The sequence below is a fragment of the Haliaeetus albicilla genome, chromosome 8, assembly GCF_947461875.1.
Source record: "Haliaeetus albicilla chromosome 8, bHalAlb1.1, whole genome shotgun sequence".
NCBI lineage: Eukaryota > Metazoa > Chordata > Aves > Accipitriformes > Accipitridae > Haliaeetus > Haliaeetus albicilla.
Window position 1 is genome coordinate 16,507,726 of NC_091490.1, and position 27,444 is coordinate 16,535,169.

The window sequence follows — 27,444 nt, forward strand, 5'->3', positions numbered from 1 at the left end:
TTTGTTTTTTGATGTTGCTCTTTATTTGCCCTTAAAAGATACATTAATAAATTACAAGCACCTAAAAATAGCAGAAATAGCAAGACATAAGCCCACAAGCAGAATACAACACAATCTAACAAGGTAAGAAAGAATGTGCCCAGCAAAAGCTAGAAGTGGTTTAAGTAAAACTTTCAGAATTGGCTAGTGACCAAGGAACAGCATATCTGGGACAGCTTCACTCTATGGTGTCATTTGTCCTGTTGTTTTTCAGGAGATATCTCAGGCTTGTGAACAGTGTCTTCCCTTCGCATCTGTTATGTCCTGCTCACCAAGGCAAGTTCCTATCTTGAAAAGCACCTCAAAATGTCACGTGGTGCAGGACATGTTCCTCATTTTCTGTGCCTATGAATTTAATGATTGTACCCTGAGAAATGCTGCAGCTCTGCCAAACTGAGAAGGCACAAAGGTAACTGAATTGCAGTTTTCAGAAGTAACTTTGGGCACTTCCCATTGGATTTGCACTCTGTCACATGGAGTCTGTGAAAATGATGCTTGGAGAAAATGAGAGCAGCGGTTAGAAGCTGTCAGAAGTTGAGCAGGATTTCTGTTGCAAATGTGGTAGCCACAGTTTGCGAGATGAGAATTGTTGGCTGTATAGTTTTATCTTTATATTCAGAGCTATCACCTGGGGTAACTAAAGGAAGATATGCATTGTCTGTCTCTCTAGCTTTCTCCCTACCCCTCCCAAAAGTAATAGGGTTACTTAGGTTGACTCCTGCCTGCTCAGAAGTCATGATGAGATTATTAGGCTAAAGAAAACTTTTTAATTAAACTTACAGAGATAGCCCCAAACCTCAAACACCTCAGTGATTAATATAAAAGTAATTATATAGTAACTGTATAGTCTGAGTAGCAGCAGCAGCCATGCAGTCAGAATACATGCAGAAAAATTAGTCAACAGCTGTAACTATTCACACTGCAAAGGAGATATGAGAGACACTTTTTTTTTTTTCTTTTTTTCATTTCCTTCACAAAGAAATCAGTGTCTGACTGATTCCCTGTTCAGTTACTGGGTCAGAACCTGAGATCTGTAGATCAGAGGGGCATCAAGGGGTCATGACAGGTAATGTCAATGAAACATCTGGTCTCGTGTCATTTTACTGAAGGAACATTAATAAATAGAATATACAGAGTTGCTGATTTTACATGTCAAAAACATGTTACAGACATTATCAAATTAATTGTTTCATTAAAAGGTCTGGGAATAGCTGGTTTAAAAATTAATTTACTATAATGTTTCCAGCTGGAATTTTCAAAAGCATAGGGGATTTCAATCTGCAAATCACACTGGGATTCAGGGACAGACTTTGATTTCTGAATTCCTGAGGGTCCTTCAGAAATGTCAACCTCAGGAGTTCCTAGAGGGAAAGTAGCAATGGAAGAGGCCAGTAAGGAGTATACGCTGATAGGAAAGCCATACTATTAAGTTTATCAGGAAGGTGTGAGTGTAGCCAAGAGGTTTAGTTTCCCTGGGAAGCTGTCAGTCCAAACTGACTTTGCCTCTCATCTTTTAGCACATGGCCTTGTGCTTCTAAGAACTTCTTCCTGCCAAGTGTGCAAGCGCAGGAGCCATAGGGAGTTTCCACTGGAACCAGAACCTGAGGAGGATGAGCACAAACACAGAGGTAATTTCTGAGACAGGGATGTGCCAGCATCATCACAGCAGAAACTGCAGCTATTCACCTCCTCATAAAGTCATGTCCAGGCCCTTTCCTTCTCTTAAGAACATCAGTGGTAGATGTTGCTGTTATCTCAAGTGAAAATGGATCTATAACATCCACCTGAAAGAGGGCAAGGGTAGGATCGAACGTTCTATGGCAGCAGAATCACAAGACGTAGAGAGGGACACTACAGCATAAACGGACTATAGACTATTGATGCAAAATGGAATAACCCAGTTGCCCTCTGTCACATGAGGATAACATAACAGACTTGCAGCCAGAGCTCGCTGTCAGTTAGAGCAGCTGTGGAGAGAGGAGCAAATATATCTCACGCCCTACATCCCTCACCCTCTGCCTGATCCCAGGCTTATACCTTGTCCACTGTTGGACCAATCTACTTTGGCTCCTAATGGCTACAGAAACATCCCTTCACTGCTCACTTAGAGAGCTGGTCTTCTGTCACCTAGAGTTACCCTATGGCCTAGCTCACCTACTTGTAACCCCACTGCACCAAGGATGCTCCCTGGGCTCAGTGGTGCTGCCAATGGAGCAGAAGGAAGAGCCACAGTGGGATAGCTTTTCACACTACTTGGCTACGTGAAAGGATGCCATGACTCATTCTGCTTGGTTAAAACTGCACAGGTTGACATTATAACAAAGTCAAATTCAGTGGAGAAAATGGGAATGATTTTTCAGAGGTAGTCTCTGTTACAGATCACTTTGATCGCCAAAGCATTCTGCTGTGCTCCTTTAGCTTTTATCAACAGCACAAGAAAGCAATTATCCTTCTTCTGTAATCAGTGTAAATCTCTTCTAGAGGTAAGGTGGAGCTTTCACTGGGGCTGGGTGAGAAAGTTTGCTCACTTTAACTCTGCTCTGTGCAGAACTGCTGCTATGCTTTTAGGCTGAGTATTTCTAAAGAGTCCAGGCAAGTTGTGTTTGGAGCATTTACTTACTTCTTTGTCATTGGTCAAGCCTAGATTCTTCATGTCTACGACATTATAAAAAGTGTTGTTCAAGATGACTTCTATGACCTGTACCTGAAACCATGAAAACAGATAAGGCAATGAATTAGGGCACCTTTTCAGCCAACAGCCTGGCAGTCTTTCCACTCACTGTACCTCCCTCCACGCCACCCCACCGCCGCCACGTACAGTTGATCAAATGCAATCTGTTGAACATGTAGACAATGTTGTAGCACGCCCTTTACTTTTACTCATGTCTTGCCAAGCACTGAGTGATATTCTCCCCCATTGTGTTCACAGCTGGGGAGCAGCATATGAACTACTCAGTGTGTTCATATTTTTTTCAGACCATCTAGCTGTACTACCACCAAACAGTTTCCAGTCTTACACAGAACTGCCAGAGGAAATAATTGGCTCGTTTTGGTCTTCTCAGTGGTCCAATTAACATTCACTATTGTTTAAGTAAAACAGCAGCAGGAGGAAAGAAGATACCTGTGACACTTTGGAAAGGATGAGCATCTGGATAGAGTTGACAGTTTTCTGGTAAGAGGGTGAATATTCCCCACAGTCGGGTGGCCCGGCAAAGGCTTCAAGGATACATTCACGGATTTTGTTCCTAGAGGTAACACAGGTTCTTACAAAACCTTGTATCAGCTGTCTCTGTCTAGATCCATAATGTTTTACTGGGGGGGTGTGGGGTGTGTGGTGTGGTGTATTTTCCTCTGTCTTTTCTGACAAATACATAGCACATGGGATTTTATGGAAGAACAGTTTCTTTGTACTGTCACCTCCAAATTCTGCCCACTCCCCAGCTCCGCAATTCACAAATAGGTGTTTGGCTAAAAGTATGTAACAAATTAGTTGTTTGTTTCTTCTCCTAACGTGTTCTGTACGGAACACTGAACTGCCCATTTAAATACCATCCATTGATGCACCATCAGAGAGAGGAGTGCCCCCCAAGGAGTAGCTCTCGCCCCTCCTAACACTTAGTGCTGCCACGGAGATCTGTGAGAGCGGCTGGTGCACAGCAACTGTATGTCTAGCCTTTACACTGCTGTATTGTATAGAGGGCCTTTGGGATCATAGATTAGGTAATAAATACTGTTTGATTGAACGTGTACCATATGCAGTCAAAGTCAAAATCCTTGCATTCGCCGTATGACCATTTGCAGAAGAGCTCTCCGCATAAAATCCTGTCATGCCTTTCAGGAAGCGTGGTGTATTCATTCTTATAAAAGCCTTCAAATCCAGACTGTGTTGTCTTCATAAGTTTCAGATCTTTAATTCCAGCAAAAACAACCAGGGGACCTGTGATCCAAAAATACGAGACAATATGAGCTCCTTTTCAGGCAAAGAGAAACCACTGGGTGCATACTTGCAGTGACAGCTCCAGGGCCATGAAGCGGTCTCTCCAGGACTCACTCGTGTGCTTCTGTTGCAAGCCTAGCTACTGCAGAAAGATAAGAAACAAGACAGAAACTACTAAAATCAGAGCTCTATCTAGAAACCAGAGAATCCCATCAAGTGACTTGCAGTCAAGGAGAGCTGAGGACACCCTTTATCTCACCTCCTTGGAGCTGGGACATGCACTGGGTGGGCTCTCACTGATGTCAGTTTGGGGACTACTGCTTGCTCTAAAGGGAAATTAAATAGGCTGCTAGGGCTGTGGTGTACAGAAGAGGCGTGGTGAGCCTTTTCTAACAACATAGGCAAGTATAGAAACTCTCTGTACAAAGACTTGGAGCATCATTCAGAAGTTCACTTTACATACCCATCCTGTTTTGAGTTTTGCATCCATAAGAATGAGAGGGCGAGGAGCCAATGCAAATCCCTGCAGCTCAGCTAATTAGCGGGAACTGGCACTGATACAGATGCCACCCACAGGTTCAAACTGACAGCGTTTTTGCTCTTAGCCACTATTTATAAAATGTGCTGTTGTAGATCACTGCTGCGTGGGTGGGTTATCATCTTCTAAAGACCAAAGAGTTGTGTCCTCAACTTTTTCTTCTGACAAACCTTTTGGATGGTGGCTAAACAATTTCAAGTGGTCAGTCATTTAGAGCATACCAAATGGATAACTGAAAATTTTCAGAGCTGCCAAAAAAGCAGATTCAGAAAAGAGAAACTTTATGGCACGCAGGCTTATTCAGAGCCTGTACAGATAGCCAGTGGCTGAAGCCCAAGCTGCTGTTTCTGTGCTGCGCTTGGTGCTCACACTAGCTACTTCAAAATTAATCCTTGAATATGTCTGGTGCGTAGTAATCCTTCCTTGGACTGGGAGTGCTGACAGACTTTGTCTTTAAACCATGTCTTTGCAGGAATTTATATTGGGAATAATTCCACTGTGATGGATATTTCTAAATGACATGATTTTTTTAGAATTTGGTTTTTTTTTTTAAACTGCTCTGTCACTGGAAATTATCAAAACTGCATTTTATCTATTTCTTCTATTGTTTACATTCACTATTGTTTTTGAATGAGTCCAAGGAGGTTTATCTATAATTTTGGCTACATCCCCCTATTATTTACTGAAGCTTAAAAAAAAAAAAAAAATCTAAGGAAGAGATTGTCATTGGACAGGATATTTTGGGGTTTGTTGAGATCTTGATGAATTCATTGCTTGGCTATAAGATTGTAATACACAGATATTAATGTAGTGCAGATACTATCAGTGAACCTGGAGATACATTTATCTCGTATTCAAATACATAGCCTTGTTTGAAAGAGCTCCTTGCAATGAATGATTTACTGAAAGGCTGGCTGACTGGCTGGCTGTGTAGCAATCGACCTGAAACTCGCACTGAAGAATGTAATGCCGAGGCAAAGTTTTCGAGGTGAACAGCTCGTGCTGTGCTTTCAGTATGTTTTGTGCTTGTGCTGTCTGCAGTTTTCTCTGTTAAGTTACTTATGATGTTTTCAGTTTCCAAAAAACTCTGAGCCTTTTATCAGCCAATATAATGGCAAAAAATAAGCCTGTAATTCTATTAAGCCTCACTTGGTTTCTTTTAATGATGAGAAAAGTGTTAAAAGATAGGATTAACTGAAAAATAAATTTCTCTGTCTGGCTGATAGGTGTATAGGAGGATGCTAAAGATAGAGAAGGTTCTCTTATAAGAAAAATAAAAGGGATATGAAAATCTTCTCTTTAGTTATTGTTCACTTAGGCAGGGGATCCTAAAGAAACAGCTGAAGGTCTACATGAAGGGAAGACTAAGAAGGAAAGGCAGTTTCTTCAGTAAGCCTTAAAGGCTTTTTGTTTGTGTAGAACCTGAAATTGCAGAATTTCATGCTGAATTTTCAAGGTGATGAAAAATTTAATTCAATACATACATTAAGAGCAGCAGCTTTTCAAGAAAGCATAAACTCTTTTTCTTTTTTTTTTTTTTAATTCAGGTTTCTTTCTTAACGTTTTCCAGAAACCAAAGTCAATACTATTGAGGCTGCCAAAAAAACAGCAGTCATTAACATTACTAGGAACATTAGAAAAGATTAGGCCAAGAGGCACTGGAGACTGGTACAGGCGCTCTCTTTTCTTTCAGCAGGAACACAGGGACAATGCTCAAATGCGCCTTTCAGAACTTGTGTCCTGTCTGCAAGTGAAACTGGTCTTGCCACTGGTGCTAACCCCGACATGTTAGAAAAATAGGGAGAGAGGGTAGGATGGGAAATAGTTCTAAGTTACTTTAGGGCAGTAATAAATAGGTACCGAACTAATGCCTAAAACCTCTAAAACCACTGTGTGAAATAATGTAGTGGTCTCAGCTCAGTTCCCAGTAGGCTGAAAGATGGGTTAAATGAAACACCAACATAGTGAGATTGAATTTACACTCTTGTTGTGAGTCATAGCAGGAAGAGATAATTTTGACATTCCCTTTGGAATGCCAGTTTACAGACAGACAGTTGAGCTTGAAAGCCTATGTCTTCTAGGTATCACAGAACTCTTAGTGAAGACAAACGGTGCTTTTTTTTTTGCATTGCGTGCGGAAATAGTAAGCACACTCTGAAGTATTTTCATGTGAAAAATTGTTTGCATGTAGACCTGAGGGCTCACGATATTCAAGCCAGCCTGGTGTGCAGCAATGGAATTGCATCTTAGAAATAAAACCAAGGCATGTAGGCAGGGTTTTAAAAATAACTGCAAACTAGGCAATTGGCCCACAGCAGCGTGGTTTCATGACACTTTCTCTATAGGGTAACGATAATAGTGAAACTGCAGAATATGGTATAATGTAAAAAAGTAAGCAGACCATTCTCAGAAGGCTATTAAATCCTGTGACAATATATAGCAGTTCTGCTGGACGTGCTGTTGTGGCCATTATATATTTAAGATATACATACAAATGTGAGCTATGTTAGTTCTTCAGTCATGTCTCAGAGATCAAGGACTGCAAAATTAGACTATAAAAGTACTCTTTATTTTAGACCTCTGGAGCGGTAACACCTGTAACACTCTTAGCTATCTCTAAAGCCATCTTCATCTCTCATTGGCAGAAATATTTACAGAGAAGTGGGGGAAGTTGCAAATTCTTTTCTCACCATTTCGGCACTGCTCAGCTTCACAAAAGCGGATCCCATCAGGAACGCATATGAATGAGTGGACGTGGGGAACGCCATTCTGCAATTTAGAGCAGGTGTGTAAGTAAAAGTGCAGTAAATACTATCTTAACTTGAAAACAGGAACTGAGAGTAGCGAATGGCTCCAGCATAAACAAACAGAATGTATTAGTATTTTAGATACCTCGTGTAGACGTTGCCATGGTACTTCTTGAACGTAGGTTTTGACGTACGCCACTTGGCAAAATGTCATGAAGTATTTGCAGATATCTATAGCGAATTGTTCTAAAGTTGGGATCTAAGACAGCAAACAGCATTATTAGAAAGAGGCAGTTACCTCCTGTACAAAAGTAGATTGTTCTGATTGTTGTAAATATTTGGGAAGGATCAGTGTTGTTAAAAATACGGATTTCTCTCATTTCTGGTTTTGTACACTGTGCCTAGCCATTTGATCAGCTTGCAGCATATGCTGCAAATAGCAGCTACAGAGTCATGTCAAAAATCTCCCATTCTATGGTATAGCGAGCTACAGTCCTTGGATTGAGAGAAACTGCTACAGAAGCCTTATGCTTTGAGGGTATAATGCTGAAATAATCATAGTGATATTCTGATTAAGCTTCACAGGCTAAAGATGGGATTTAATTACTGAGACAGACAATTTACGCTACAGATTCTCATTATGATAGATGCAGTTGAGGGAGGTAAGAGCACAGTTAACAGAATTAAGAGGAGTCTCACATACTTTGAGACCTGTTTAAAAATGCTATATAGGAATAATGCAGTATTATGTGCTATTAAATTAAAAAAGAGATGGATCTTCTATGACAAATCTACAAAAAATAGTGCTAGCTCTGTGAGGAAAAAAGTCTTTGGAAAACTAAGGAGGAGTCTGCAGGGTAAGCACTGGAGGAGGAAAAATGATCTCCCAAATCACTGAAGGTGACTTTAGTGCCTATCTGATGTGCCAATGAGGGGAGAGATTATTTTGATGCATTTTGAAAATAAAAAATTAGTATAGCAAACACTTCCCAATGACGTCATAAGAAACAGCAAGGGTAGTTAAAAAATAAAAAATACCCCATTTTTTTTGGCCAACACAAGGACAGTATTCTTTATGGTGTCTGTAGGTATCACAAGAGAGTTGTTTCCCTCCAGGTACTCCTGAGCAGAAGTCAGCCGGAGATGCGTGCACACTTCCACTTCTTTAACGAAGTGCTTCTTCCCTTCTCTGTGAAGGCGAAGGAACTTAATTGTGTTCTTGCCATATTCACAGTTGAGGACTTCTACATCCTTGATCTGCAGAGAAAATACGTGACAGTTGTAAAAGAGCTCAGTGGAAGCCTGAGTTACACTCAGTCAATGAAACATAAACAATGTTTATGGCCTTTATTTCTGTGGTTAGTTGTGATAATGAAAATTTTTCCATTATAAATTGTAAAGTCCTGATGGGAAGAAAAAAACACTTTAGGAAAAAAATTTTAGGGGGGGCAGATCATATAGCGTGAGTAACAGTGAATTAGTCTCTCTCGTTTGTCTAGATCTTCATGGAGTCTCCCCTCCATCATCTCCTTCTGAACCCAGAGTGTCCCAGTGCACTCAGTCACCGCGGGTACAGCCGTGCAGAGGGCAGGCAGCATTCACCCCCGCACCCTCCGCAGTCCTTCCACCGGCGCTGGCTCTGCCAGCCTGGGCTGTACCTCTCTAGATACAACTCCCGATCTTCCCTGGCACCAAGAACAGACTTTCAGCACCTCCTACCCCTCTGGCTCCCAGCTCTCACAACTGCTGTCAGGCTCCACGTGTGCAATGTGCTGGGCCCTTGCCATTTTCACCCAGAAGCTGGCAAAACACAGTCAGCATCCTGCATGGCAGAGCCCCCCCGTTAGCCAGCAGAGCCCCCCCATTAGCCAGCACTCCATGTCCCCAGGGCTGCCCCCTGTCATGCGCACAGGGGAGCGGGGACTTGCTGCTCCAAGGTCCAGTGGAATTGGTGAGTATTAAAGCAATTATTCCATGAGGGGCAGGAAGGTTGCTTTGTAAGAAGGCAGAAGTCTCAAACAGAAAATGGAAACAGCTGTCACATTCTTGGCATGGTGTGTGTTTTATTATCCTCTCTAAGCACGTTGCAATTCCCAAGAGCAAGAAGAAAAGACAGACAGAGCTGGACTGGTTAAAAAAGTGTTTCCTCACCACTGTTACAGTTCTGATGCCTCACAAAAGGGATCAGAAGCAAGTCTGAGCAGCAAAATTCAGGTCTTGATCCACACCTCCAAAATCCCGGCTTTCTGGGGTCGTTTGTTTTGTTTGAGTTAAGCCCTATTCAGTTTTATCCTGCTTCTGTCAAATACATCCCATTTACACATCTATTACAGTGTTGGAAAGGCTTTATTAGAAAAGAGACAAAATACTGTGAAGGTTGTGAGGATTTCTGTTATGCTAAAATATCCAGAGCTTATTGCGCTAGACTTTCCCTGAGGCTGAAATATCCCATGGTTGGTATCAACATCTCTTAATGTAAATCAGCACCTATTAATGTAAGCATAATGAGGAGGGAGAAAGAATATTTTACACACCAAAATATAATTGAAGCTTTTTATGTGTGAGTTGCTAAAAGTTTATCAGATGTAAAATTGCTCAATTCAGACATGTTTGTTCCGAACAGAAATGCTAATGCACTTAAAAGATAATTTAAAAAAAATATTAACTAATTGTAAGTAAATTACTGTGGCTTAGAGATCAGAGCATTTTCTCTGACTGTTCAGTCCCTGTGGGCTCAATCCCCACAGACAAATGAAGGCCCCCCCTGCCAGATCCAGGACCGGGCAGGGCTCAGCACTTCACCAGGTAACCCTCTTTGCAGGAGTGGTGCAAAGGCTGTGCCTGCTACAATGGAGAAGTAGTGAGATGGAAATTATTTTGTTTTGCTTGTCTGAACACTGGGTTTTTTTCAGATACTTGTAAAAAAATTCATACTTCAGTCATGCAGCACTAAAAAGAAAAAAAGTGTTTCAGTATCTGCAGCTTTTTTTTGTTTTTAAGCAGAATACCTTGAATATTCTAAATAGTCAAAATACTACTTCCTAGAATACAAGGATAAGTTTTCTCAAAAACATAACTTGACAACTGTCAGTTTGCCATTTTGTTGCCCAAAGAAAGCACGAGCAGTTTCCAGCAGCTCCCGGGAGCCCTGGGCCTGCTGCCGACGGCCGTCCCTGCAGCGGGAGTCTGAGTTCCCGGGCTGCTTCTGCTGTCCTGGGCAGCCGCCTGGGCTGCGCTTACTGCGTCGTACAGCAGGAGCTGACAGTTAATGCAACACAACTTCTCCTTTTAGAGCCTGCTCAGTGCTTGCCCTGTGCAGCCAAGAAACGAAAATGCCCACGGGATCTGCATGGTGTCACCCTGCTTTGCTATTGCTTCTCTCCTCCGCGCCTCTGTGGGCAGCTGAGATTTCCTGCAGGAATGAAGACGGGGAGACAGTTGATTGGTAAGTAAATACCGTGCAGGGGAGAAACTCTGGGTGAGTAAATAACACTTGAGCTTAAACTGCATGAAGTAGGTGGATCACTGAGAAGTAATGCACAGCAATCGCTGTTTTAATCCTGTTTGCCTGTGAGTAGCAGCTGAATTTTGCATTTGGAAAACCTAGGATAAGTTACTGAAATGTGATTTCGCTTCACTGAACCAACCAACCTACTGCATTATGACTAACTGCAAAACAATCACCGTTTTACACAGCGTTCATGTCTCATCATCAAAGGGAGCATAACCTGTGTTCAGGTGCCAAGGCTGCACTCGCCGGAGGCAGCCCTGGGGGCACCCAGCCTGGGCCAGGGCTCTGGCACCCGGCTCATCTGGCTGAGGGAACCGAGCAGAGCAGGGAAAACGGCCGTCTCACCCTTAGCCTCACTGCTCGTACCCAAACAGCAGCGTGGTGGGACTTGTCCCCTTGCTGCCGTGGCTGAGGGGGAGCCGAGGCCAAGCTGCCCCCGGGGGGATGCGGGAGAGGTGCGGGGCGGGGGTCACAGTGTGGGAAAGCACCTTGTGACTGGGGAGCAGAGGTGGTTCCCCGGCGCTGGAGGTGCCGGTGCGTTAGAGCTGGTACCATCCTACTGCCAGCAGCAAACCCGGTTTGGGTGTTAAATGATTAATTGCCTTAATGCGCTTTGAAGATGAAAGATGTGAAGTATAATTACATAATATCCAGCCCAGGCTTAAAAAGTTAAACAAGGCCTCTTAAAAAAGAACACGGAAGCCTCCCGAAGATAAATATCAACCGATTTCAAAAGAAAAGTGTCTTTCTCTTGGAACAATGAATAGTTTGGATATAAGTGATAAAGAAGTAGGTGCCATTCTTGCACATCCCTTCCCTTGCACACAGAGCTAACTGCAAGGAAGGCAGGAGCTTCTCATACCGCAGGCAGGCTACTCAAGCAGGAGCATAAAGCTGGCTTTGCTTTATATTGGTGTAGCATCAAACGTATGAGGGTCCAGTCCATCCCTGTGACTTGTCGCCATTGCCAAGGCCCTTCTGGATAATGTGATTTTTTTTCAGGAATCAGACTCTTAGTTGGTGCAGCTACCCAACAACTTAAAGATAAGAGAAATTTCATTTCTCTGCAAACTGCAATTATTCCTTGGAGAATGAGTCTGTCTGCTAAAGTGAAAGAAAAACCAGACTAAAACCCAAACAAACAAAAAAAACCAAAACAAAACCCCATTTACCATCCATTTCTTAAATGAACACAATTTTTTAATCCAAATTCTCTGAGAAATCCTTTGAAAGCTGTGGCTAGGAGTAATTCACCTGTGCCTCTGTGTGAAGGCCAGCAATGTGGGACCTGTTCCAGATAGGAAATGGGGGGTCTGCACAGGCATAACCGTGTTCTCTTCTGACAAATTCAGCAGGAAGAACTGGGGGGGGATTTCATTTCTGATGTGCCATGATCAAATGAAAGAGAAACTTGCCTATCTGCAGGGGTCATCCTAGTTTACTGACAAGAAATAGTCAGCTTTTGCCTGATTCTGGATTTGGTTGCTATGAAGCTGATAGGAGAAGCAGAACTGAAACTGCTGAGAAAACTTCCTCTTAAACCAAAACATGTTGATGCCCTTTCAAACAAACACAGCACTGCAGGTTTTATATTCAGTTAGCAAGAGCTTTATGTGAGTTCCTCCTAGTCAGTGGTTTCATCCTGCAATATTCCATAATTACTCATTATTAGTATTTACGCACCCTTTCATTTGCCACTGAACCAGAGGAATCACTTGGCTTATCTGACCTGATCCCACCTGCGCTCCCTAGCCGTGCCTGCCAATCCTACCCACACGCAGTGCCTGGGCTGGCAAAAGTCTCCCCCTGCGTTTTCATTCCACTCAGGAGCTCATCCCACCATCTTCACTGCACCTTGCACAGGGGCTACCAGAGTAAATGGCCATAGGATTGGCTCTCTAAGGAGGGCAGGGAGTCTTTCCTTTATTCATCCAAACTCACTGTATTCTGTCGGAAGATTTTTGTTCAAATAAAAGCCAAAACTCTGCTTTCTGAAAAGTTTTGAGTCAAGGACTGAAGCCAGAGCTGCACATTGTTTGTCTTGGGGGGGGGGGGGGGGGGGGCAAGAATTAAAGATGTGATTAAGAAGTAAAGATGTGATTATTTGTACTAAGTTGGTGTTCAGTCACAAGCAAATAATGTGACAATGCTAAGCAGGTATAAGCAGATTTGCTTTTCCTTGGTTCTCAGGAAAATAACTTTCACCCTCCTCCCACATATGCGTAAGCTCTTGAGAAACTTCCTGCGCACAAATGGCAGTGAAGAATTTTATACAACTTTAATTGCTAATACACTCATCTGGCTTTCTGGAAAGGGCCAAAGCATGTATCCACTGGGAACTGGCAAGCAATTTACTGATAGCTCAACTACTAGCATTTCCATAGGCATACCTGTGAACATGGATTTGTGAGATGCAAGGCTGTAAATATCCCGAGAGCATAAATCTTCCGATACATTTCAAAGCAGTTTGGAAAGGCTTCGTATACTAATTCCTGGATCAGCTCATACTACTGTAACTACTGCTATTCCTCTCTTTTCCAAATCTTCATTTCAAATAAAGGGATTGTTGTGACTTCTCGTGCATGGACAGCTCTCCCCAGCCTTGCTATATAGATCATTTTCTTCTCTTCTCTGTGATCTGTTATCAGCAACAATTTCTCCTAAGATATTTAAGGAACATCACTCAGTCAACAGCAATGCAGGTAGATTACCAGGATCACTAGTGGTGTGTTTCTCTTCTGCCTGTACATGTATGTTTCCCACGGATGAAATGTTCCTCTAGCAAAATGCTTTCCTGCCACTTCTTACCTGCTTTTGGAGATGGCTTTTTTGACCACCTCGAGACTGTAAATCAACTGGGCAAGGCTTACTCCTCCTGATATACTCGAAGGGTTAAGCACAGTCAGGCTGCATTTTTGGTAAATAGTATAAGATTGAAAATAATGCCACTCAGTTCTTACTATTGACATATATAACAAATGACTCAAGTACAGCACTCGAAGAAAGTGGCTCGATTAATTATATTGTAATTAATCCCATGGACTTGTGCCCTGGGAAAACCTGTTTACTTCATCAGGGACATTAATGTGAACTGAGCCATTTACTGACAACCTTGAGTACTCTACAATTTTGAAAAGATTTGTGTTTCTGGCTAATGGTGTGCAAATATCTAGTCTGCAACAGTACAGCAGAGCGTGAGTCTGTTATGAAAAGGAGGATTGGAACAACATTATCACATGGCTTTATACTTATTTTGTGGTTTTAATATGTATAAATATAACATGCATTTTTATAATTTTAATACATAATTTTATCTGTTTCATATAAAGTTATGTTTATATGATATAAAAATTTATTGGTAAGAGGTGTCCAGGTTGACCATGAGAATGTCAGACTGAATTTGGGACCTAAGGTTCTCTACCAGAACCAGGAGCAATAGGGATTTGGTGGCTAAACGGGACTCCAAATCAGGGCTCCCTCAAATCCTTTCGGTGTACCAACAGCAGTCTGGTCACAGCAGCAGGAGTTTAGTGCTGAATCAGCCTCCCTTGCTTGCTAAGAAGCACAACAGATTTGTCTGCAGCAGGTATTATGCTGCCAAACTGCTGCTGGTTCCTGTGCCGGGTCACCTCCTCAAGGCTGGGAGATGTCCACACCGCATGCTGGTGGCACTGGTCCCCCTCCAGCATCGGCATCCCCAGAGTCACCCTTCTCTTAAATCCTCAGGGGGGAATGAGATACCGATTTACACATTCAAACAGGATGGTTGTAAAAAAACCACTGCTCTTCACTGTTGCAGGTTTGCTCTTTACAAGTTGCCAAAACATGCCAAAGGAGAGATTCCCATGCTGGGCCTGGAATACATGTACATGGATGCCCTGGCTCCACAGTGGCAGCTCAGTAAATACCTCATCAACATGACACAGGGTGCTCTGGGACAAACACTGAAGCAGCTGTACGAGACATATGAATCCGAGGCAAGTGACATTTAATTATCATTTTGTTAGTATGCTTACTTGATATTACATGCAGATGAAATGAAACCAACCAAAATAAGCATGTAGAGGTATGGCAGGACCTGACCAACTAGATCTACTAAAACACATCAAGGGGAGCGTCTTGACAGCTGGGCAGATTATTTGCAGTTTTGGCTACAATTAGAAATTATCCTCGAACTTCTAATTTCTAATCAAGCCTTTCACACAGTTAAAGTATTGCCCATCAAAAAAAATGAGCGTTGGTACATAGTCCCTTTGGCTGCTTCTCTGCAATTCATGTTGCGCAACATCTGAAGCTGTGAACTGGCTGTGAACTCATACTGGGGCCAGTGGTGACTATTACAGGCACTTGTCCTAAGCCTTTCCACGTGCATGTGTTTCATGCTCTTGTCTCAAATCAAATCTGGGGTTTGGTCTTCCCCTTGAAATCACTGTGACTGCTTCAGCAGTCATATGCTGCTTGTTAGGCCTTCCTACCCCCCCCCCCCCCCCCAGTCAGACACCTCATTTATATTTGTGTGATGTGATTATAAAATACCACGAGATCTGCCTATGGTTATTTTTTCACCATCTACCTAGTATTTGAGGGAGTCTGGGTGTGTCTTTGCATTTCTGCTGTGGGTTAGTGGTAGGGTGTCAATTTCTATCTAGAAGAGATTCCCCGAAGTCAGTCAAATATTGGCAATCTGGTCAACTGTCCTATTCCAGGTCTCGCTGTAATTGTAATAAACTGTTTACAAACTCAAAGTACATTGGGAGGGGAAGCATGACCCAACTCCTTTGAAGTTCTCTATTCAGGGGAAATAAGGTGCGGCCATATGCAAATATTTTTCAAAGAAAGCATTAATTGCTTGTCCTTCATAAGAACACTTGTCATGTCTATTCTTCCTCAGCAAACATTTTCACCAAATATGGTTGCTAAATCAGAGGCACAAAAAAAAAAAAAGAGGGGAGAACTTCTTTGCAAGCGAGTGCCCAATAAACCCATGTAAACTGTCTTAGTGAGCATGTTCGACCTCTTGAGGAAGGGCTACTGCAATGATTGAGAGAACTTCCACTTTATGTTAACCAGGACAGTAATGCTGAGTCTTCAGGTTTATTTTGCTGTAACTTCTGTGGAGACTGTTTCAGCTGAACTGGGACAAGGATTAGGCTCCTGATGTTCACACAGAGAAGTCCTGAATTCTTTCTTCTGTTCCCAGTAGAAGGTGTTCACTTAAATGCCTTCCTTTTACTGAATGTCATGTTTCAGAAATGTCTGTTTTCCTGCAGAGGAACAGCATTGCATATGCGATATACAACGATGAGGTCCCTGAATCAGACTCCGACGGGTGGAAAAGAGGACATACCAAAGGTACAGGGAGAGTCCCAAGCTACTATTTTCTCCTTTCTGAAGTTGTGGATAGCATCTACTTGTCTGTCTATCTGCATATCTAAAACTCCTGCCTAAAGCAAAACTGGAGAATGATTTGCATGATGCATGGTTTGTAGTATAGTATAGTATACGCTGCAGCTTCTGTTTTAGTTTTGCTATGCCTCTGCTGTGTTGAAGAACTCTTACGGCTTATGGACCCTTTATTTTCAAGAGTTGAAACTCATAGCTCCTTTCAGCAAGTACAGACCACATCATCCTGAGCCTAATGGCAACAGCAGTACAAGATGTGAACAGAAAGGCACCCTAAACATAAACCCCTCCAAACTCTCTCTCTCTGGGGCAGGAAACTGCTGCCAAGATCATGGAAGCACTAAAGTATGCAGTTAAAGTAAAGCAAGACTTTAAATAAGCGTAAACTTCATTGGATGTCTAAACATTCCCTTGAGGAAGCAGATGGGGTTTGCCCAGCCTGACACTGAGATGGACACATTCGCAGGTCTGTATTTTCAGGCTGCAGCAACGGGCTTGGCTCAGGAGCCGTGCTTCTCCCTGGAGCACCCTGCTGCAGAGGGAGGCATAGCTCGTCTCTCTGCTGCTTCCCCAGGGAGGAGAATTTGGTCTGGGGAAGAAGACACAGTGTTGATGGACTCTGTTTCCCCTTACACAGTGAATATATGGAAGAAAGGAAAATGAGCAGTGGAGAGAGGATCACAGCCACTAAATCATCAGACTTTCTGAAGGCAAAATTTGAGCAGAGAAAGGTTTTGAAAAGATATTTTTTTCAAAAGAAACATGGTGACAGTTTGAGTTAGGCGATGCAGGAGAGATCTAATGCAATTTTAATACAGTATTAGTGTCTCCTATAATCCATTAATCTACTCTAGAGCCAGTTTACTGTAGACATTAACACATTGAAGTGTGGTGTCTGCAGCAGCAAATCCAAAGTAGGACACAGCTCTATCGTCTCAGGGCTCCTTAATTCATTTCAATAACTTTTTTTTGACAGGATTTCTGCTCTTGGACAAATCACAAGGCTTCTGGGTGATTCACAGTGTGCCCCTGTTCCCTCCTATCCCTGAGGATGGTTATGGGTATCCAGCTACTGGGGAGTCATACGGACAGACGGCCATCTGTATAACCTTCAAATATGACCAGTTCACAGAAATAGGTATGAAAAGCTTCTCCCTAAGAAAGCCTTTGCCCCACTGTACCTCTCTAACTGCTTTTCTTGAGGCTTTGCCTCAAAAATTGCTTGTTCTTGTCCTTCGTTGTCAGATTGGGAAACCAAGTGGGGCCTGGAAACAGTGTTCTTGGCTTCAGTTATATTTATCCAACGATTTCCTGTGTGAATGTGGGAAATCCACTCTTCCACTCTGAATCCAGCTCCCCATGGGGACTATTGGGATAATAATAGTCACAAGTGCATATTGAGGGTAAACTCAGTCCATGCATACAAAATGCTATGCAAATATAAAGTAGGATGATTAACCATTTTTAACAGTAATAGGTCGTTCAGCTGCAGTCATCTGCAGTTCTAAAAATGTAAGGCAACCAATGCTTGAGCTGGAGTAGTAGCCTTGACTCGTCAGAAATACAACATATGGAATAAATATCACCCAGAATTTCCCCAGGTAGTTTTTGCCACATAAAATACCAATACTAAAAAGAAAAAAACCCAAGATCTGTACCGGTAAGATTCAGAACAATCTGACAGTGATATCTGGTACTGGAATCCTGAAAAGGGACTATCAAAAGGCGTTACAAGAAGTCATACTGGCACGCTCCTTAATGCTCTTCACACTGTTTTTCACTCTCTTCTCAGTTACAAACCTTGAATGATATTAACGAAACACATATGCTGTGCAAATGGCCAGGCTGGCCACACCCCAGAGCTACCTAAACCAGGTTCCTCTTTGTGGAAGCACATCTATGCATGTGTTTAGGGAAAGAGGATAAGAAAATGAGCCTCATACACTAATGCTTTTCCTGCTCTGTCCTCCCAGCTTCTGGTAATCTGTGGTTCAGGGATTTCCTGAGCTGGAAAGACTGGAAAGTTCCTGATGGACTGGTCTTCCATGAACTCATCTAATGAGCCCGTTTGTTCCCTTGCTCTTTACGATACCCATGGCAAGGACTTCTACAGTTAAGCTGTGCACTGTACAGAAAAGTAAATTTCTTCTGCAAATTCGATCCAGGCACTGAAAGTCAAGCTCTGTTCTCCCTAAAACCAAACTAGACCCTTTGGCAGCTCTTCTGTTTGCATTTGGCTTGGCAACTGTAACTGACTGGAAACTACTGTAAACACAGACAGGCTTGGATTTACACATGCCATCTGAGCACTGTGTGACTGCTTAGAGGCTTGAAGATGAGCATGGGTGGAAGTGGCAATGGACTGATACCAGCGGTTAACAGTTCTGCTAAGAATAATGAGGTGTAAGCAGAAAAACCTGAGCGTACTCTCTGAGCCAGTCTATGTGCTGCAGGGCCAGTCGGAACACACAGCAATTAAACATGTTTTTGGTTGCTAAAATAAGATAGTTTGACACTGAACTTCTCCAGGAGATAGGCTGTGAAGATTAAGAAGGATTTAGGTTTCCTTTCCAAGGCAGAACTTTACTCTCTTGATTGCTTCGCTTTAACCCATTTTAATTCTGCATGTGTTCATTTCTTTGTTTTTTTCTCAGACCAACAGATGCTGAGTTATAATCCAGGAATCTACAGCTGTTCCATTCCTAACATCTTCCAAGCTGATCTCCCAAATCTGCAGATGCTCTGTGCAGGGTCCAGGTTGCCCTCGGTCCCCTTGCGCCACCTCTCCAAGCTCCAGTCAGCTCACAAGGAAATCTTTCTCCACTTTGCAAAGTCACACTTGTTCATAGATGGTAAGAGAACCTGTTGCTCTAGCTATCACACATTCTCAAGCAAGAAATAAGCAATTAATATATTCTTTGACAATGAGGATTTTCTTTGAGGGGAAGAAAGAAGTTCAGCTTCAGAAATAAATGTAGCAGAGGGCAAGGAATTGTGTCCCATCATAATATTCTCTCAGCCCCACAAAGCAAAAAGCTGTCGGTCCTTGAAATGCATTAAGGTGTTCAACAATGGGATTTTCAGGGAATTTATTCCCTGTTATTCAACAGTAACAACAAAGAACAAAAATGGGGTTTGAATCACCTGCGCTTTTTTGTTATGAAGAAGGCTTGAAATTCTTTTCCTTTCCTTTTTATCCTGCTGATTTTTTGTAAAAGGTTTTCCAGGAGAAGGAGGAAAGTAGAAATTAACTTCTGAAACAAAAGTCGAAATAAGGGGAGGGGGCAAAATCCCCTCTGGCTCACTTGATGCATTGGAATGAAACGAGCCCAGTTTAGGTGATGCTTTTCAGTCCCCTCTTAAATGAAGGAATGTGAAAGACTGATTTCCCACACCCTGTGTTATTCCACAGATATCTACGTGGCCTGGATGGCTCAGGAACTGAAGACCGATTTGTTGGCTGAATCCTGGCAGCATTCTGGCCAAAAACTTCCCTCAAATTGCTCTCTTGACTACCACGTCTACAACATAAACCTAATAGGGATGCCACTGAATTCTACCTTTTACTCCATTAACGATCATTCCAAATGGGCTGTTTCAAGGGAATACAAAGATCAGTGGACCTGCATTGGAGACCTAAACCGTGCTGCTGAGCAAGCTTGGAGAAGCGGTGGGTTTGTCTGTACACAGAACGAACACATCTACAAAGCCTTCAGGCATTTGATAATCCACTACGAAAGTTGCACTGATGCTTCCACATTGATATAACGAACCATTCCTCCCAAACAGCACAACCCCTCGTTACACAGAAAGTGTAGGAAATGTCTCCCTTAAACTATATTTTCACTCTGAAAAATGGCCCTGTGAGTTGCCCGATGTGTTAGACCTTCACTTTGTTAGCTATAAAAGCAGGCAGTTTGCAGGTAAATTACGGCTGTTTTTCTCTGGGTGCCAGACCAGCTGGCTCCATGTGTGCTGAGCCACGCTCGCTCTACTCTCTCCCCGGCTCCTCTCGCCGTTGGCGCTGAGACAGGATGCGGCTGCACAGGGCTGAACCAAAGCTCATCGCTGTGAGCGACCGTGCACGGGTGTCCCCGGGGGAACTTGTGAGTGACGCTGGACATGGGACAGGAGGAACAACAGAAACCTGTCTCATTAGCTAGGTTGTTGGGGCTGGGCAGTTAGCAAAAGTACCCCAAAATGCTTCAAAATCGCCCCATGTTCCAGGCACTGCTGAGATCAATCACAGCATTTCTGCTCAGTTTGGGCTGAATCTCTTAAAGACCTGACATAATTGGATACAGACAGGGAGATGAGTAGATCTGTGGACAGGAAAGCTTCTTTTTACATGATTAATTTTTAGAGAAGAAATGAGCTTTAAATAATTTGTAACCAATAGCTTGGGAGTATTTCTAGTGCTTTTATTCATGTACAGCAATCTTATAAACAAATAAACGTGTCCAAAATATGAATAAGCAAAATAAATTAAGAACAAAAATGGTTTGTTCAGTCTCCCTCTTCCATCTTTATAGTTATTTGTGGTTGGTTACAATGTTTTATAGCTGCCAAAGGATAAATAGAGACAATTAGGAAAAAAAATAGAAGAGAATATTTGAAGGAAGATGTTTTTTCACCCTACATTTTCACACTACAACAAACGTGGGTGTTAATTCTCAGTACCTCCAGTCTCAGGCTTATGACCTAAAGTTTCCATAGACTTGCTATAAAGACAAAGCTAATTTGCAAAATCCTGATACACTCCTGGGTTCAGAATTCGAAAGTGTACATGTATTTAATATGTTCCTAAATATATTTATAGGGTTATATCTCACTTCTATTTTTTTTCCCTGAATTGCTAATATAAACTCCAGTCTGAAGAGCTGGGTGTCCCACTAATATTTCTGTTTTGCTGTGTTCATAGTCCATACCACTGATTCTTCACAACAGTGTCTTAAAAGGAAGTAGATATAAAGAAATGCCCCACAACCACAAGAAGTTGTTGAAGATTTCCTTCCCTTTTCACCCCGAAAAATCAACCAAATGACAAAGTGTACGAAGTATCAAACAAATTAATTTCAGAAAACACTTGTGCATACTTCTGGAACAAATAATGTATCTGGCCTGCCTAATGAGGAGAATTGTGCAGGAATAGATTTCATATTTAGTCAGTCTGGACTGAAGGCAAACCCAAGTCTCATAGCTCAGTGAAAATAATGCTTAGATATTCTGCATGAAATAGGTCTTTTTTTTTCCCCTGCGTATGACCAAATAACATTTAATAAATAATTTGCTTGATAATGTTTTTTCTCTGATGCTTGTCAAATTGTTTTACATACATACTTTTCATTGTTTTACTAGCTGTGGTCAAGCAACACCTATTTATGGCAGTGAAAATTGCCAGTGACACAGAATGCTGAGCAGTTGGATGGTAGGGCATAAGTCAGATAAGCCAGGATAAGCAAGACGCTAACGTAACCTACCTGTCTGAACTCTTATATCTTGCCCGTACCTTTGCATATGCATGACCTCAGTGTACAGGAACAGCGAGAAATTCTTCACTGGAGACAGTGCTGGCGAGGTTCACCATGATGCATCAGAGGCCACCTGGACCTATGACACAACCTGTATTTCTTATGGTGGATGCTCAGCCACACCATTTGGGTCACAGAGTTCAATAGCAAAGAGTCTCCATCCACTGGCTGTCACAACAGTGTTGCCACAGCCCTGCTCCACAGGCTAAAAGTCAACAGTCCATCACTTGACTTTAAGTAATGATTGCTGTTCTTAATTATTTGATCAATTAATTGATAGCTGTCATAAAGGTTCACAAAATGACTTAGAACATTCCTCTTCCATGATACCCAGGACTGGTAGCCTCCATTTTAGCTGTTACTGAGGAGGCATAAACAGCAGTGGGAAGATGGAAAGAAACAGTTGTACCACACAACATTACAAGCACCTAAATAGCTGGGTTGTGCACACACTCATTTCAGTGGTGTAGCAATAAAAAGGCTGCAGTTCTGGTTCTCTCATTTTTTCAGTGTAAACAGCTTTAATTCAATTCTGCTTTCATTGTGTAACTTCCATGTTTGCATATCCTGGTATTTCTACTACACACATTATGAAACATGGGCAGACTGTTTCCCAAAAGAGACTGATAATCAACAGGATAAACCATAGAGATTTTTAAAGGGTTTGTAACTATCAGGCTTCCTGTGCAAAGGCAAGACCATACATCACTTACTCAACCTCATATGCCCCCACAGCATGCACTGTGATCAATTGTTGGTGTGAAATATTTATTTTTGCATATTTTTTTATATATATATATTCATAGAGTTTTAAATTTTAAAATGTGCTTTTAATTTCCAAAATGTCAAACGCTCAACAAATATCTGCCTGTCCCAGTGACTCTGTGCTGCCTTTGCTGCCCACTGTGACCCTTTGGCTGGACAGACCTTCTCCTGGGGAAGGGGACATCTGGCACTGCCCCCTCTGTGATTTCAGGGTGACTTGCCCAGCAAAGCTGATCCTGCAAAAGGGCAGAAGTCTTGGACCCTGGCATGGAGAGGGGAGAAAGCTGGTCTTTCATCTGGAAACCCAGAGTCTCTTCTCCTCAGTGTGCAGGTATGGCTATTCTGACCCTTGGGCTCTGTTCTAGTTAGACTAAATGAGAACATTTATTATACATGAAAATTGTTTGCTGAGGGAGTAGGAGAGGCCAAAAGCAGACGTTATTAATCCACTAAACGTTACTATGCTGCAGCCAAGTTTGTAACAAACACAACAGTAGGGATTATTGTTTGGTATAAATTGCCTTGTAATCATTTCCACAAGCTGAGACTCGGTCCCAGCATGCCTGACAAGCTCACAAGGGGCAGGAGATACAAATACAGCCTCTCAAAATACAAGCCTGCCACTCGCTCACCCACCAGGACATTTCCTACCCTCACCACAGCCACTGCCATCCCAGAGCAAGGGCAGAACTCTGTCTCCCTGCCTCTGCTCCAAAAAAACCCCCTGATGATTTTTCTATAAACACTTGTATCCCTGAGGATGCTTCTATAACACTGGTAATTGTGGATTGTTGGGGTAGTGCTTTGCTGTGTTGGAAGAGTGCAATTTTACACAGACTTAATGTAAGAGGTCAAAGGATTAGACATTAGCCTCACTAGAAGAAAAGCTAAAAAACAAACAAAAAAAACCAAACAAAATTTGAAGGCATAAAACCATAAACTGTGTGGAGTTTAATCCCAGCTGGGCAACTACAATACTGCAAAAACAGGCACAGGCATTGCGGCCTGAGCCCACTTCACAGGGCAGCCTTTATGGTGGGGTTGCTTCTGGTGTCTCCACAACAACTGAAAAAATACAGAGCCCTCATGATGCAAGTGATGAGCAATGTATTGGAGAATTTCTCAAGGACACCTGGGGCTCCATGCCAGCTGTCTGCCAGCAAGTCAGGGGAAGCTTTGGGAGAAATTTCTCTGACTGAGCTGGGAACATCCCCTTCTCCAAAGCATGCTAACTTAGCCTGGCACTTGGACTTGTCACAGAGGTCCACAGGTGTGTTTCTGAACCACAGCAAAGTCTGCTTCAAAGTATGCTAGACTGCACTTTTTAGAAGTACAGAAGTCCTGCAAAGCCCAGGAGGTTTTGATCATTCTGCTGTCAGTAATGCCCATTCTTCCAGCTATCCCTGCAAACCACACACACTGCTCCCCTCTCAGCACACTTTGTGTAGTTTTCTGCTCTCAAAATGGGAAGTTTCCAGTAAACACATCTAATGTAAGTGCTTGTGTCAAACAGGGCTTTCTCAGCTTGCCTGCAGCATGAAGGGAGAGAGTTATTTTTGTGAAAACGTATGGGCCTCTCTCATCCCTCTCTCCTGTTTAAATATATACACTCCTGACAGTAGTGAAATGCTCAAGAACATCATTGTGAGAATTTGTTTTCATGTATCAAAGCATCCTTGGCGTTATTAGCATAGTCACATAATTATCCCCAGAGAAACTTACACCCATATGTTAACGCCCATAAATCATTGTGTGGATCTCTTTTATACCTTTATTTTCAGTTTCTGGGAAAGATACATCACTGGGTACTTAGTATAGTAATTGCTTCAGAACATGTAAACTGCCTGTGCCCTGGGTAAAACGTTCGGGAGACAGAGTAGTGCTGGCAGTGTCTTCTAAAAGCTTGGTATAAGCCAAAGCCTAACTGTGCTAAGAATGTGATGCAAGAATATGATGCACCTCTTTAATTTCACAAGAGATTTTTTAAAAAGACAGGAATTTAAAAATGAGAATGGTGATTAATAGAAATTTTTGTTAGGGAAAGCCCCTTGTAGGAGGGCATAAATTCTTCATAGTACAAGGCAGAGACCCTGATCTGAAATTTCAAGTTAGGATATCAATATCAGTGTCTTCTAGATACCCTGGTACCCTGAGTAGCCTAGCCAGATCTGACACTTTTCTATTTAGACTGGAGATACCAGATTAAAGGCCTAATCTGCTGAATTTTCTCATAATCTTTATGAACTTGGCATGAATGCAGTAAAAGAAGCTACATGTGAACTCAGAAATCAGTTGTAGCACTTTCAGATCTTGGCCTCAGCCAGGAGCTAGCTCATAATATAATTTTTTAATGCAGGCCTATTTTATGCTTATCTTTATGGTTTTTAACTGATTTATCCCAGTATTAAGAGTGTGCTATTCCATCCATATTTGATATGTTCATTTTACTCAAACTGTTAAATACAAAACATTAGGACTTGAAAAAATATATCTTACTTTTTATAAACAGCTGTGTTACACTTTTACTCAAGAGATTTCAGTAAATCCTCTTGACTTTGTTTTTTTCAGTTGAGTTTGTTTGACATTTCTACACAAGGTATCTGGTGACTACTCTGATTCTCCTGTAAGAGGGATAAAAGTATGCAACATTCGCCCCCTCCCTTGATCACTTTTCAGCTTGGGAACTGCAAACTAATTTTAAATATTCAAAGCTTTACTGGATAAGAGCATAGTATTTAATGTTGCCTGGTAGACTGCTGGCTACACTTGATTGCTACAAGTGGTTCACTGTAGTACACTTGTAATAGCATTGCCTAATTTATTAATCATAGAAATTTTGCATGCAAATTAGCCACACAGTTGTGCATCATAATACAGTAACCCAAAAATCTGCCTTCACATGTATTAATGCCTGCAAATAAGCATGTCACATTACAGCAGTACACGGTTTCCCTATTACATTCCAAAGCCTGCCAAAAGCTCACTAAAGTCCATATCACCAAGTGTTTTCTTTTTGTTCCTTACTTCTGACTTTCTAATGTGTGAATATATTTAGCTCCAAGGCTTTTCTGTGTCTGGTTTTTTTCAGGTTTCCTTTTTGGGCTAAGATTCTGCCAGCCAAAAATCAGTATTTCTCCTGCTATAGTGCAGTTTTAAAAATGTATTTTTGCACTGGTATGAGTATGCTCAGCACCACTGTCCACCACCTCTTGTTGAGGATTAAAAATGCCCAACTCAGTAAACATTTCAGGAACTGTTTCCTTCCCTGCTCTGAAAGCCGCTCCATTTCACATACTGACCTTGTAAATCCTAGGCATTGTGCAAAGGAAATATGCATCTTTTCCTCTTTTGCTTGCTAACTATTACAAATATTTCTTTCATGAAAGTCAAGGTGAGAATGAGGGAACCAACAATTTTGCATGGGACATTTTGCAAAGAAAGACCATGGAAGAAATGCTGCACAGCAAATAGGGAAAATTAGTACAGTTGTGTTCCCAGCCACCCACCAACCTGCACTCCTCTTTACTGCCAAAAGATGTGTAAGAACCAGACAAATGGGAGCAAAGAGAGCTTGCAGGAGAAATGGAGAAGAGGAAGCAAGACAACTGAAGGTGAGCAAAAGAGAAAAAGCAAGGGAAGAGCAGAAGGAACATTAGGATGGGTGACACCAGGGAGGTCGGAGACCTTGAGTTTGGTGACAGAGAACCATTAGGATTTAACTGTGCGGAAATCCAATTAACAGGAAGTTTCATTTACTGTGATAGTTACTTAACATTTATCCATTTTACAGATATAATCTCCATAGGCTATGCCACAGAGCAATAAAAATGAAAGGCATAAACTGAAGTGACTTAGCCAGGTATTAGGAAAAAAACCCAAAACAACAAACCAACACCCAGAGAGAAAGTCATTACCTGCCTGTTACCAAACCTACAAGAGGTGGGGCAAGACAAAGTCAAAAACATTAAATATGTAAAAGTAGGAGGGAGAAATTCATAAGCTAAGCTAAACAGTTTGAACCACACATATTTGAACAACATGCTAACCCGCTTTTTTTTAAAAGAAGGAAGCTACTATTTAGTTTTAAAGCTACTATTTAGTTTTAAAGCCAATACAAAAATACAATGAAAACAAGAGATGCAAAACATTCACAAGAGTAACTGCAGATCATTTCATTACAGATCGTGACACTAAAGCTAGCTTCATTCATTCTTGTGGCATTGAGAGAACTGCAGGCAAAAAAAGTAAATACAAATAAACATACACAGAACATAAATAGTGATAAGCAAACATGCCTTTTTAACACTTTGATCTTGGGATTATTATTACAGATATACCTACAACATATGGGCTTTTATTCTCAGGTAAAAATCAAGCTTAGTTTAGAAACCTCCCCAGTTTTCTGTTTTCTTCAGTTTCATCTCTGATCCTACTTTGCTCTCCTGCACTAAACAAACCATCACTGGTCTCATATAGTTGTTTCTCACTGCACTGAGTCAAAATCAGCAAGCATTCCTAGATATTACTTACTGTCACTTGGCTCATGGTGGCCTGCTGTTTTGTCACCTCCTGGTCTTGGATGCCACAGAAGAATAATGGCAGTATAGAAGCCGTAGCTCTATAAAAAGTGTCATCTTAATATCAGAGGAGGAGCTAGGCATAAGGGGTTGGCTTCACAAATGTAAATATTTCATAATTTATTTAGTAACATGGCTTTCCTTTTTCCCCCAGGCAAAAGCTTTAATAAAGGAATAGGTCTACTGCAACAAAGGAAACAACAGCAAAAATAGGGACAAGGACCCATCCTAACCCCATTAATATCAGTGGGAATTTGCCTTCATCTTCAGTGGGAACAGAACTTCAAAGACATGCATAAAACCTGAAGGATAAGATCTGAACCTTTCGTGGTCTATGACACAAACTGTGTTTAGAGGATGGTAGTGTAGTTCCGACATGGTGGAAATGTCCCCACC

The 27,444-nt window shown here is 41.9% G+C and overlaps 2 protein-coding genes across 3 annotated transcripts in view; one reads left to right on the top strand and one right to left on the bottom strand.

Annotated features, from left to right (window-relative positions):
* The window catches only part of DNASE2B (deoxyribonuclease 2 beta), a 34,976-nt gene extending 13,499 nt beyond the window's left edge, over positions 1-21,477 (top strand). The window contains exons 1-7 of one of the 2 annotated variants that reach the window (XM_069789097.1): positions 1,650-1,667; positions 10,554-10,706; positions 14,572-14,749; positions 16,043-16,124; positions 17,152-17,313; positions 18,830-19,027; positions 19,588-21,477. In XM_069789097.1, coding sequence (XP_069645198.1) covers positions 10,594-10,706; positions 14,572-14,749; positions 16,043-16,124; positions 17,152-17,313; positions 18,830-19,027; positions 19,588-19,943 — 1,089 coding nt within the window. In that variant the 5' untranslated portion in view covers positions 1,650-1,667; positions 10,554-10,593 and the 3' untranslated portion in view covers positions 19,944-21,477. Of the gene's footprint in view, positions 1-1,649; positions 1,668-10,553; positions 10,707-14,571; positions 14,750-16,042; positions 16,125-17,151; positions 17,314-18,829; positions 19,028-19,587 lie in introns of those variants that run through there. The other variant, XM_069789096.1, reaches the window with a different exon arrangement.
* Positions 1-27,112, bottom strand: LOC104325205 (uricase). The gene is made up of 8 exons (XM_069789099.1): positions 27,002-27,112; positions 8,300-8,518; positions 7,407-7,520; positions 7,205-7,283; positions 3,790-3,976; positions 3,161-3,284; positions 2,660-2,743; positions 1-1,640 (listed from the first exon to the last, which is right to left on the bottom strand). Exons 1-8 carry the CDS (start codon positions 27,014-27,016, stop codon positions 1,503-1,505), a joined length of 960 nt encoding a protein of 319 aa, XP_069645200.1. The 5' UTR covers positions 27,017-27,112; the 3' UTR covers positions 1-1,502.
* Positions 27,113-27,444: the final 332 nt, after the last annotated feature.